Source organism: Nycticebus coucang, chromosome 15, assembly GCF_027406575.1.
Source record: "Nycticebus coucang isolate mNycCou1 chromosome 15, mNycCou1.pri, whole genome shotgun sequence".
In the NCBI taxonomy this organism is placed as follows: domain Eukaryota; kingdom Metazoa; phylum Chordata; class Mammalia; order Primates; family Lorisidae; genus Nycticebus; species Nycticebus coucang.
In genome coordinates this window covers 63792616-63806820 of record NC_069794.1, presented here as the reverse complement: position 1 = coordinate 63806820, position 14205 = coordinate 63792616, and the positions used below count along the sequence as shown (strand labels likewise).

Genomic DNA, 14205 nt, shown 5'->3' with positions numbered 1-14205 from the left:
TTTTCTTCTCATATATTTATCGAATATTTACTGAGTAGTGCCGTTTATGTAAAAGATAATACAGGAGTACAGTAGGAATAACAAGGTAGGTGCCACATGGCTTCTGCCTGTAAGGAGGCTGAGGTTGAGCACAGCCATTTTCAAACATTCTGTGGTTGGGCGGTACCTGTGGCTCAGTGGGTAGGGTGCTGGCTCCCTATACCGAAGGTGGCAGGTTCGAACTCAGCCCCTGGCCAAACTGCAACAAAAAAATAGCCAGGCATTGTGGGGGGTGCCTGTAGTCTCAGCTACTCGGGAGGCTGAGGCAAGAGAATCACCTAAGCCCAGGAGTTGGAGGTTGCTGTGAGCTGTGATGCGACAGCACTCTACCAAGGGTGATAAAGTGAGACTCTGTCTCTAAAAAAAAAAAAAAAAAGGCAAACAAACATTCTGTGGTATATAGGTGTATCCTTAAAATGTATAGACATAACTAGCTTGATTTAGCCATTCCACAATGTAGACACATACCAAAACATCATGTTGTTTAAAAAAAAAAAAAATCAAGCTGAACATCATAAATATATGCAAATTTTACTTGTTAATTACAAAAAATAAACTAGAAAAAAAATCTCAATTTGTTTTTGAAAGGAAAGTACAAATAACCCCCAAAGAACTTTTGTTTATATGAGTTTTAACTACTGAAATCTACCACATTAGAAACTGAAAGAAATTTTTAGAGAATGTGAGTGAAGAAAACACAAAAGGCTTAGTATTATTATCATATAAAAACAGTTCTGATCTCACAGATTCCCTCTACCTGGTAGTTCCCAGACCACATTTTGAGAGCTGCTGGTCTAGTAGGGTAAGATAGGTATATAAATCATTTTAATGCAAAAGAAGTACTTTTGATATACCCATTTAATTCACTCCATATTAACAAAGGCTCTCAATTCCTCATGATTACATACTGTGTAACAGAATGTGTTAAGGGTTATAAAACATGGACATACCAAACAAAAACAGGAACATAACAAGAGTACTGGGATCTCACACGCACATACACATACAGAAAGATTATGTCTAGCTGAGGATCAAAAGAGTTTTGATAGAGAAAGCAATATTTGTGCTGGACCTTGAAAAATGGGTAAGACTTAGACTGGGAGGTGAGGTGAGAAGGAAGGGCACTGAAGGTGGTGGAAATGCCTTAGCAATGGCTTTTGGTGTGCACTCATTTGGAATTTTTAGCTAAGGGACTCACACCACCATTACTTGAAGGACATGATCATGCCAGCACTCTAAAGAGAAGACACAAAAACTCATCTTACTGATGGCCTTGGAATGGTCCAGTTCTTACCTTTGGCTTGGCCATTTGTTTAACTTTTGGGATTCTGAGAAATATTCTGGGATCCTTACTAAATTCTCCCTCTGCCTCTTTGGCTAGATTGATTTGTTAATTGGTTTCTGTTACTTATACCCAAAAGAACCTTACTGAGTATAAACATACACCTTTGATGAAGATATTTATGTATACCCTGCTACCAAGTTTCAGAAAAAACTGGAGAAAAAATTTCAAAGGGTAAATACACAAACCACATCCTATTAAAAGAACAGAAGGCCCCTAGTTATGATTCTGTCACTAAATAGCAGAATTACTTTGGAAAAGTCAGCTCACATCTCTGGGCATTGGCAACTGCGTGATAAAATTACTGGACTCTCCCAGATCTCTTCTCGGTCTCTTTCACTCAATAAAAACACCAGCCTTCCTCACCAACTGGGGATATTTTATTATTTCATAATGTTTATTTTGTTTGTTCTAGTAATTTTTAAAAGATCTAGATATAATTAAATTTTCTTCAAGCAGAAATTAGAAACTGTTTCTTGGAATAACAACCATAAAATGTTAAGAAGTTGCCCAAGACTTGAAAATATTCAAACTTGTGCTGGACCTTCTTACTATATTATATAATATATATTATATATAGATATATATTATATATCTGAACTTGAGACATACTCTATATTGAGGAACTGAAAAGAAAATGACCAACCAACCCCTTTTACAAGTTAAGAGCATTCCTAGTTTGAACAAGTTCAAGTAAGCAGGAAGGGTGCTTATTAGCATTGGCATGTAAGTAATGCGATCAAGTATGTTAGGAAGGTTTAGGCATCAGGAAGTAATAGGCATTCATTCCCTCAAGACCATTCTGGATCTAGTTGAATGTGAAGGCCTTTAAGAGTATTCCAACTCCAGTTAAAAATACAGACCAGTGGACTAGTAAGATTTTGGACTGATTCAAGACTTTTGAAGTGACTCTGCTGACTCTTAATTACACTACATCTGTATCTACACTCTCTGAAAAAGAACAGAAGAAATCTTCACAGAGCAAGTACATATAAAAGGTAAACCATTTTTAATACTCCTATCTCCACTTAATCTTTAGAAGTTTTAGGAATAAAGATTATCCTCAGATTCCAATAAACTTGCCTTGAGTTAGCATTTGATTATTTATTTACCTTAAAAGCAATGAATAAACAGTCAAATAAATTTTCCCTAAAGGTTTTTTATATAACATGTTTTCTCATAATAATATTCAAATTATAAATATGTCCAATGTACTGGGAATTCCCAACTTTCAATCAAATACTGAAACCATAATTTGAGGACTAGACTCAGAATCTAGAAACCATCTCTTCCTCATCTATAACAATGCTCTCCAACTTTTCCCCATGGACTCAGAGAAAGAGGTAGGTTTGTAGTTATATTCCTGTTCAACAGACGTTTTAACACTGAGCAAAGAGTATTTGAGAATGACAGGACTGGGTTAGTGGAATGGAAAATGGTTCATGAAGGCATAAAATGGAAACCTTAAAAGTGCAAAGATTTCTTCTATCACTCTATAAAAGCTTTAATTGACTTTTGATCAAAGAAGCAGTGAAAAAGGAAAAACTGTATGCTCTAATGTTTATAAACTAAAGCTCACAAGTTATCATCCTATCTATACTTCAGACTATAGTCTTCTTTCTGCTTGTTTACATAACATATAATTAAATCAACATAAAATCTGCTTACCTCTTGATATATTGATTAAAAAAATTTTTTAATTTTCAAACCTCCTAAATAAAGATGCTATATAAACAGACATAATCCCTATTTTCAAAGTTGGCTTCAAGAATAAGAGGATGAATAAAACCCAGAAATAAAACTCAGCTTTATAAAAAACAGTAATGCTGTGCTGTAATAATGAAAGAAAAGGGGCAGGAAAATCATAGTACTATGATAATTTTTTTAGTTATATTTTCATTAAAGAGTGTTATCTAGCCGGGCATTGTGGCGGGCGCCTGTAGTCCCAGCTGCTCGGGAGGCTGAGGCAAGAGAATCGCATAAGCCCAAGAGTTAGAGGTTGCTGTGAGCCGTGTGACGCCACAGCACTCTACCCGAGGGCAGTACAGTGAGACTCTGTCTCTACAAAAAAAAAGAGTGTTATCCAGCTTTGGTTGCTGCACTTGAAATTAGAGAAAATTTAAAAACAAGAGCAAAAGTGATTAAATGAACAGGAAATCAATTCTTTTTGAAAGATTAAGTTTCCTAAAGTAGAGACTCATACAGTAGTGCTATACTCTAGTTAGCACAGAGCCAAACACAATAGCAGATGTAATGAGGAGTATAAGGAAGAAAAATACAGACCACTATGCTTAGGAAGACTACAATATAGTTGAGGGACACAATATTCATTTAATAATAACATTCAATGGCATATGTTTTTAAATCAGTTCATGTAATTCAAGTTCCATGAACTTCATCCTCGCTAGCTCTTGTTCTCTTTACCACATTTAATTAGTAATAGGAATACCAAACACTAGTTTAGTTGTTTATGGTTTTCAAGATACTTTGGTATCTTTAAAGTGATCCTCACAACTGCAGGGTAGAAACTATGCCCCCACCATTAAGAACTCCCTTGAGATAAGTCCCCTTTCCTGAACTTGTCAGTTTGCTTAGTATGGTGGTTCTTCAACTCTGGTTGATCATCAGAATTGTCTAAGGATCGCCCTAGATAATTTTAATATGAAACAGCTGCATTTCTTTCCCTTTTTGTCATATCTCTTCCCTCCCCAAACTCTTTCCTCCTCCTTTTTCCTCTCCCTATTAATTTTACTTTCTTGTGATATGGAAGGAACAGCCCACAGGGCTGCTTAAATATTTAATTGTTTCAAAGAAGCCATTGATTATCATATTCACCATTATTTCGTGTATCATTAAGAAAGACAGGGGAGGCGCCTGTGGCTCAGTGAGTAGGGCGCCGGCCCCATATGCCGAGGGTGGTGGGTTCAAACCCAGCCCCGGCCAAACTGCAACAACAAAAAAATAGCCAGGCGTTGTGGCGGGCGCCTGTAGTCCCAGCTGCTCAGGAGGCTGAGGCAAGAGAATCACATAAGCCCAAGAGCTGGAGGTTGCTGTGAGTCATGTGACGCCACGGCACTCTACCGAGGGCAGTAAAAGTGAGACTCTGTCTCTACAAAAAAAAAAAAAAAAAAGAAAGACAAAATACTACCATTAAACTTGGACAAGCCAATGATTTTAAGATGTACTCCAATTTCAGAAATGTTAATATGAAAAAATGTGCAATATGATAGAGTTCCGCCAGCCCTAATTGACAACTGGTATGCTCTGTCAGAAAAGACATTTGTTCTCATGGCTCATCCCATCCTCCTGCACAGGCCCTTTTCTCTCCCTTCCACACCATCTCATCACTGAAGACATAAGAGGATGTAAAGTGAAAAGGAAAACAGAAAGAAACAGTGGTAGGGACCAGCATTTGGGAGCAGAGACTTTGGTTATTTACATCAAACAATAGTACATTTAGGGCAGTGCCTGTGGCTCAAAGGAGTAGGGTGCCAGCCCCATATACTGGTGGTGGTGGGTTCAAACCCAGCTCTGGCCAAAAACTGCAAACAACAACAACAACAATAACAAAATAGTACATTTACAAGAGTTTTCAAAATCATGTCTCTCATTTGAGATCGTAAATTATAGTTATTAGCTTAAAACATCTTCCTGAAGAGATAGTAAAACTGCATTTTACCAAACAGCACTATAAAAAGGAGTTTCGCATAATATTATAATTTCAATGTCCATTTCATGGCTTTGCTTATCTGGTTATAATAAAATTTTCCAGTACATAATTACACACAGACCCCACTTCAAAAAACAAACTGTTTCAAAAAACTTAAGGTTTGATTTCTGCTTGTTTTATTCTTTTAACACATGGTCATGGCCTTTGCTAGATCATGGCTGAGTTAATTAAGTTTTAGACTTTTAGCCGAAATCACACTGTTTGCTTGTTAAGGATTAATAAAATCACCTTTTCGGTGCCTTATGCTTTTATAGCAGTTTAAACTGCATAAAAGCAACAACTGAATTTAATATCACCATAACTAACAACCAGATTTTAAAATTGCATCATGACTTAGAGAAATCAAAAGCTATATGTAAACTTTATGTTTTCTATATGTGTGTCTTAATCTGTGTATGACATGATTAACGAACATAGGTTTCTCTGGAATATTTATCTCCCAAAGTACATTTAAGACATGAATTAATATGATTTGTAAATTGTTGTCAATATTACCTTTGAAAAGCAAAGAACTGTGGAATGGAATTTTACCTTAACTTATCAGGTAACCCGTCATTCTTACTTATGCTCCTTTTGACACATAGTGCTTTATTCTTTTCTACACTCTGCAAATGAGGCTAAAAGGTTTGCCAATATAGCCAAGTTTCCTGGGCTTCTTTAAAGAACACTGCAAAATATTTATAGGTATATTTACTGGACTGGAAACACATGTTTGCATGACCTTCCAGCTATGAATCCTAGGAAAGTTCAGGCACTCCACATAGTTTGGGAGATGCTGTGGTCAGTTACATAAGGTAGCTGACACAGTACTCTTACAAGGATATTACCAGTTCCAGACAACATTTAAAGATATATTTAATATTTCAAAATGAAACTAGTTTGGACATCCTAAAAGAATTGGATTAACATGGAAAAATTTTTGATTCTTAAGACATGTCGATACATTACATGGTGTCGTTTATTTTTAACACCAAGAGAGGCTAAGGTAAAATATTCATAGCTGAATACCAAAAAGAATTGTTTCTCACATTCAGCATTATTAACAGTAGGCTAGGAAGAAGCAAGCCATGTTTAAAAGAGAAACTCAGCTTGTGAAGGGCATAGGAAGGTCAAAGCACAGATCAATAAACTTGAAAAAAATACGGGCAAGTCTAGGGCAGAGATAGTGTCAGGTTGGAGAGAAAAAATGGATAGCTTCTTCTGTAGCCATAGTTGCTTTTATTTTCTTTATAAGGTAATGGGAACTAATCCTTTTAAAAGATAGGCATAGAAAACCATGAAGGTGGTAACAACAAAAAAGACTTGGTAAGAATGTGGAGACAGAAGCCGTGAACATCACTTTTCCTTGAAAAGGAGTGTGTGAATTTTACAGAAGTGTGACCTGCTGAGTCTAAGGGAATTATCAAATCTTGTATCTTTCAACTGGAAGAGATACCCTCTTAGTAAGGTTCTATCTCCTTCTATAACATGGAAATATCTGTGGCATGTAAATGGAGCAAGCATGTATTATGATGATATTATAGTAATGACAAGGACCTTATTTCCCATCAGGAGTCTGGTAGAAAAGATTCCCATTGGCCTGAATTCTCCCTAAGGCAGATGATAGGAGATTAGCATTACCTCATAGTGAAAGTTTTCACAGACCTGGGTTAGGCACTGGATTTAATTCATACCAAGGACTGGTTTAAATCCTCAAAGTTGATTAAAAGGCTCTTTTACATGTGTGATTACAGATGTCTACGATAGAGTGATCTAACTCTAATAAGGAACCAAATTACTAAATAGAAAACAGGGTCTGATCTTTCAAAATCTTTTATTTTTCTGTTTGTAAGGTCAGATAAAATCCTCAAATCTAAGCAGTCAAGTGGACCTAGATGAACTAATCTTTAATGTATGATTTAAGCCCTTCTGCTAAAACCATTGAACAGAATAATTCCATTTTGTATCTTTAGTGAGGCAGAGAAGTTTATCTTCCCATAAACCACTAATATTTCCCTTAGTATAGGTACTAAAACACCATTTTTACAGTTTCAAGGCTGTGTGGTACGATAGCCCCCACTCCGTAGCAAGTAACTACAGATTTAGAATACACTGAAAAGAAGACAGCTGGCTTTCTCCTAAGGGGCATGTGTGCAGGCAGCAATGCTCTAGCAGCCCCTGCAGTCATCTTGCTTTAATGGAGATAATGATGGAGTAACAGGGATAAGGTGGGCCCACTGAGTGCCATTTTTCTTCTTTAAGACTGCAAGCTGGGCCAAAGAGGACAAAGGAAAGTCCTATGGATTCCTATCAGCTTCTAGTCAGGCACTCAGACAAGGCTTTAGTTACCCTACTGTTGCCAGGCCTTGGGTGGCAAACAAATTATACATGTCGGGCTTTCAGAAGCCAAGAACACCAGAGTGAAGTCTAGAGTGAGAAACGGAGATCAAGGGTAACAGGCACATGATGGGGTGGGTCAGAGCCTGTAGAAACAAGGAGCATTCATCAGGTGAAAACCTGACAGCAGAGTCCAGAAGTGAGTAAGCAAGTGTCAGGTGGCTCTGGAGTGACAACTGCAGAGATCGGCACCCCATTTCCAGCAGTCCTGCCTCATTCCTCCTCTCTTGCCACCCACATGGAAGCCCATCCTCTAGCAGCATTCAACCACATCACTTCATTTAAACAAGAAATTCTATTGTCATCTCCATCTCTATACTAAGGGTATTGTATTCCGTAAGGTTCACAGAAAGAGGACTACATAAATGAAATTGTTATATGCCTTTGTTGATTTTGCTATTACATGATTCTACTCAAGGGCAGTGAGTATTTGTAATGGTAACATAAGAATTCTACAACTACTTTTCCAAAGTTGTATGCCTCTCTTACAATTATATATTCAATATTTCTTTAGAAGTCATATCCACAGAAAAGACTTGATTCTAACAAACAAAAAAATGAATACAGACATTAGATTGTCAGAATTCTAAGAGTAAACTCTTAAATGCTACTGAACTGAGGGGAGGCTCAAGTCTGGGTGTTGGCTTTGCCATTAACAAGCTATAAAAGTCCTAGATGAAATCCTAAAAATTCTCTGGAATGCACTTTTACCTTTGGTGAAATGAGGAAGTTTAATTTCCTGGTTTCTAAGCAAAAACTCAGCTCTAAAAATATGTTATAGTTTTTTAGTTCAATTTCAATAGACTTTTGATAACTTTAATGATATAAAAATGTTGCATTCAAAACTGGTATAATTAAGGATATAACTTTTTACATCTGAAGAAAATCTAATATTGTTTAGAGAAAATAAAAAGAAGCCTATTAGAATCTGTTCCAACACAGTTGTGTCATGTGTAAGTTTTTGTTTCCTGAACAAAAAATACACTTGAAAACTTAAAAACACAAGTTTTTTTATACAATACAGAATACAAAAAACAAAAATACAACTTCTCTTTTAATGCAAGAGAAATATAAACCAATTTAATATAAAATCTAAAGTCTAACTATAAGAACAATATAGTTCTGCAGAATAATGTAGCAGACAGGTTAAATAATAGTACTGGGGACAATGCTCATATTTTGTACCACTGGGCCTTTCAATTCTGGAAGTGAAAGTTCAGTACCCTAAAATGCCACGGAAGGCAAGTTACAAGGGAGGGAAGCAAAAGGAGGGTGGGTGGATATCTCACTCACAATGTTCCAGCTCTCAAGGTTTTTTGTTTGTTTGTTTTAAAGCTAATTAATTAGGCTTTGGTTACATCTTTTGCTCTTTGTAAAACAGGAAACAAAAACTTACACATGACACTATTGTATGGTAGGTGTTTTGAATCTCTATCCTTCTACTTTCCAACACGTGTACACACACACACACAGAATCTCTATCCTTCTACTTTCCAATATGTGTACGTACACACACACACACCACACACATACACACAGAATCTCTATCCTTCTACTTTCCAACACGTGTACACACATACACACACACAATCTCTATCCTTCTACTTTCCAATATGTGTACGTACACACACACACACCACACAATCTCTATCCTTCTACTTTCCAACACGTGTACATACACACACACGTTATAGTCTTTCCTACAGTAGTCCAAGTATTTGTTCAGCACTAAAGCTGGTTTAGGGTAAAACAAGTTCATGAATTTTCCACAGACATTCTTAACCAAAAAAATATAAGTAATGACTGTAAAGCCTATTTTATTTTTTATCTTTAGGCTAAAAAGAATGTTAAAAAAATTTCTTCTTACTTAACAAAGATCTCCAAATCAGAATCACATGCAAATCCAATTAAATTCAAGTGTAGTGCTACAAATAATATTTAAATACTCATTATTTGAGTCTCAAAAATGATTGCATCACTGTGAAATGTGTGACTTTTTCTGAGAAAGAAAATTCTATACACCTGGTTTCTTTCACCTTAGGTGCCTACTTACGATTTACTTTTAAAAAATGACCCTAATATTATTAGTTACTATTTTCCAAAAGATGATAGTATTACTCAATATTAAGCCTGACTGATTAAGAAATAACTTCAAAGATATTTAGAAATGGGTAAAAAGTCACATTTGACTGGAGAATTAAACATCTGCTAACTGTTTAGCAAGAGGAAATTTAGTTTATTCTGAGTAACTCTTATTACTTCAAAAGAACATACATAAAAATCCCTTCACAACAAATCCCTTCCCTGATACAGTTAAATGCAAATTTTTTTCCCGTCTTACTCCAGAAAGCTCCTGCATACATAGCTGATACGCCACCTACTGCAAAACCGAGCTGACAGCGCAGGCGATGCTGCCAGCATTTCCACTCCATCACCAGGCTGGGGCTGAATACAGGCGTGTTTGTGTGGTAGTGTTTCTTTCTTAAAAATCTCAAAGCCGAGAAGAACAAGCTGAAACAGCATCATCAAAAAATGGAGCGTAAAATTAACAGAAGAGAAAAAGAAAAGGAGTACGAAGGGAAGCACAACAGCCTAGAAGATGCTGACCAAGGAAAGAACTCCAACTCCACACTGATGACCCTCAACGTTGGTGGATATTTATATATTACTCAAAAACAAACACTGACCAAGTACCCAGACACTTTCCTTGAAGGTATAGTAAATGGAAAGATTCTCTGCCCGTTTGATGCTGACGGTCATTATTTCATAGACAGGGATGGGCTCCTCTTCAGGCATGTCCTAAACTTCCTACGAAATGGAGAACTTCTATTGCCCGAAGGGTTTCGTGAAAATCAACTTCTTGCACAAGAAGCCGAATTCTTTCAGCTCAAAGGATTAGCAGAGGAAGTGAAATCCAGGTGGGAAAAGGAACAGCTAACACCCAGAGAGACTACTTTCTTGGAAATAACAGATAATCATGATCGCTCACAAGGACTGAGAATCTTCTGTAATGCTCCTGATTTCATAACAAAAATAAAATCTCGCATTGTTCTGGTGTCCAAAAGCAGGCTGGATGGATTTCCAGAGGAGTTTTCAATATCATCAAATATCATTCAATTTAAATACTTCATAAAGTCTGAAAATGGCACTCGACTTGTACTAAAGGAAGACAACACCTTTGTCTGTACCTTGGAAACTCTTAAGTTTGAAGCAATAATGATGGCTTTAAAGTGTGGCTTTAGATTGCTGACCAGTCTGGATTGTTCCAAAGGGTCAATTGTTCACAGCGATGCACTTCATTTTATCAAGTAATTACCTGTTCACGAACAAAGGCAACAAGCATGCAGCCAGCAAGCTTCGGAAAACCACAGCATCAAAGGCATCCCAAATAATGTACCCAGCTAGTTCTGTACTACAGAGCCCTGCTGCTAATCAATTGCTGTGAGCTAACGGTATGTAAATTCTATCACTAAAGATGCCCTTCCTCCGGGGTGTTCCTCTGATCAGACTCTTCCACCTAAAATGAAAGCAGTAATCTTCTATATACTGTAAATAAAGACTGAATGCTTTTGCTATTTGTTTATTTTTCCTTAAGCTGTCTTTCAACCAGAATGTCTTCTGTATCTACACAAAAAACAAGCATGTACATTATCATTCATTTAAGTAAATGGTAATAAAATATTTTAAGGGGCTGTAAGATCTAAAATCCTTCTACTTATGGCAAAAATCTACAAACTGATCTGGAATCACTGAGAGCAAAGCAAATGTACAGACCTACCTAAAACAGAGTTACAGTGAAATAAAATGAAACTGTAAAAAGGTATTAAAGCTATTGATTTTTCACAGCAGGCACCAAAAGCTTACTTGCAATTTCTGTATTTCATATTAGAATTATATATAGCTGAATTGATATTTTGCTGAAAATTCCTAGAAAACTGCTTGATGACAATAAAAGAATAAATAAAAGCACTGCTAGCTTCTTTGCTTGTATTAATAATTACAATACAAAAGTTATATGTCACTTTAAAAACAAATTACTACTTGATGATTTCCCAAAATAATTACGTATTTGATAATAGTCAACTTGCATGCTTCAGTAACCCAGGCTGGTTTTTCAAGTGACAATACCCAGCAAATTCATTTCTTTGCAAGCTGAGCTCCCACAAAGCATGGATAACTTAATCTCAATAGACTCTGTGGTATGGTATTAGAATAATAAAGGAGTTCATTTTCAGAATCGCCCTAAGTATCTTTTCATTTTCCCAGCTCAAAAATATTAAATGAACATCAAGTATCCTTATGAAAGAACTTTATTCTTTTCAATCCCTATTTTGATGCTAAATCTGAGTTGTGTTAATTACTTTATGCTAAATGAGAAATTATTTTCAAAAATTAAGTTTTACATATGGCTGTTTCAATGAAATGATCTATCAACTTAACTTCAAATTTCAAGTATTTTTAGCCCCCCTCCAATAAAGAATTGATAAATCATTTCTATGCCATTTATTCTCCAGCTTCTAAAAACAAATGGTATCTTAAATTTTCTCCTTTAAAATTAAACCACTCCTGCAGGTCATTTGGGATACAGGGGGGGAAAAGGTACAATAAATCATTAAAATTGGTAACTAAATCTTAATTTTAATAAAACTTCAACAAAAGACTTCTGTAAATCTTGACTAATGTTGCAGTTTAATTAGCAGTTTGATCATCCATACAAACTTAGAATAAATATTATTCATCCCCAGAACTATAACTGACTTGCAGTTACATCTAAAGTAATATAAAGTTGGCTACACATACAAAAAGCTATTAAAAAATTATTTTAAAAATTCATATCAAAACAAAACAAAAACTCTACATCAGCTACACAATCTTCTTTTATGTATACTAAGGAAAAATGTTTAAAATAAAACATTAAATTATCTTTTACATAATCTTAAAATGGATTAATGGGACTATGAAATTGGGGGACTAAAATTTATTTTAACAGTCACTGAAATTGAACTGCTTATATGCCTCTCCAGCTTGTAAGTTGACTTTTCCTTGTCATTTGGACTTTGGTAATGAAAAAAGTGGTAGTGATTTAATGTCAAAGCAAGATTTTCTCTAACAAGATTTCATTACAGATAATAAAAACAGCCCTGACATATCTTTTAACAGGAGATAGAGTTAAACAAATCTCCTTAGAAGTATTGCAAGTAAGATTTTTTATCAAATCACAAAAGCAGAATTTAACTGTTACAACAAAGGTACTGATGAAATCTACTAAAGAAATCAGATTCATTTTTATTTAACAGCTCTAAAAAATCATAACTGGATGCATTTACTTCCTCCTCAAGCTTCTGATAAATCATGACACTCTAAAGCAATTTCATAATGTAGAAGGAACTATGACTAGATTGATTACCCTTGTAATTTTTTATAAATGTACTGTTTTAAGTTCAAAAATTACCTGCACTTAGAGTTACATATTCAAGTGCCTGATATTGTGCTGTAAGTGTATTTTAAAAAACTAGATTTTAATTTTAGCATTTTCAAGTAATATATAAAATTTTTAATAATAATTAAATAATATTTAGAAATATCTTCCATTCAAGAAATCATACAAAATGTCACTTATAAATCAAAGTTTTTGTAACATTTGTATTTGCAGTCACTGAGTAATTTGTCATATTTTTCTCATGAAATTGATCCACAGAACGAATCATAACATGACTCTTTATCTTACTTTTTCAAAAGAAAAGTAATGAAAAGTAGGTTACTATAGTTGCCATGAGCCAAACATAAAGTCTCTTGTATTTGGAATTATCACAGTGATTCTAGCACCATTCTTTAAAAATGAAAAGTGTACAGCTTTTACTACAGATTTAAAATGTACATATGGCCACATACAGAACAAATTAAACATTTACAAGACTTTTCAAATACCACGAAGATGACTACCATCCCAGAATAAAGATGATGATATTTAATAAGCTTATTCAGGTTTTTTAAAAGAAAATTACTTATATTTTAAGTGCTGCTTTTAAGATTCAAATAAAAGGTAGCACTTATTAACTTATTATTCATGTCAAATACCATGCTACAGACATGCATTATCTCAATTAATCCCCAAAAAACCCTAAGAAAAATACTACTATTCTTTTCTTCTTACCAATGAAGAAACAAAAGAATTAAAGGGCTAAGAAACCTACCCTAGATTACATAGTTATTAAGAGATGGAACCAAGATTTGAAACCCAGGTATATCAGCACCAGAGTCAACAAGAATAATGTCTGAGTTTGTAGGCCACGTGTACCTCTAACACCTAGGATCTGGTAGGAAACAGGCATTCACAAAGTAGTGTTGAGTGCAGAATACCAAAATATAGGTTTGGCTCACTTAATACAATCTCACAATGCAGGTATTCCTAACATGTTGAGTAAAAAACTGAATTATGGGAAAAGTAAATATTTTTAATGTCATTTTATTTAAAGAACATGAGATGAATCATCCACCTCACAAGAGTGAAGAATATCACAAATTTGTTGATGAATCTAGATTTTCATATATCAGGTTTGAAGAAAATCAGGTCAACTTTTTATGCCTTGTGCAATCCACAGCACTGACATGGGAATAAAACATGGCACAGTGAAACACTCATGAGCTGTACAGTCAGACTTGGGTTCAAATTCCATTAATCCACTAAATTGCTTACATGACAACAAACCAGATTCTT

General features: G+C 35.1%; 2 protein-coding genes across 2 annotated transcripts in view; one reads left to right on the top strand and one right to left on the bottom strand.

The window, feature by feature from the left end:
- The window catches only part of GTF2F2 (general transcription factor IIF subunit 2), a 180132-nt gene that overhangs the window by 85527 nt on the left and 80400 nt on the right, over window positions 1–14205 (bottom strand). The gene's annotated exons all lie outside the window — the stretch shown is intronic.
- On the top strand, window positions 2302–11724 carry KCTD4 (potassium channel tetramerization domain containing 4). Its single transcript, XM_053563588.1, has 2 exons — window positions 2302–2379; window positions 9834–11724. Exon 2 carries the CDS (start codon window positions 10020–10022, stop codon window positions 10797–10799), a length of 780 nt encoding a protein of 259 aa, XP_053419563.1. The 5' UTR covers window positions 2302–2379; window positions 9834–10019; the 3' UTR covers window positions 10800–11724.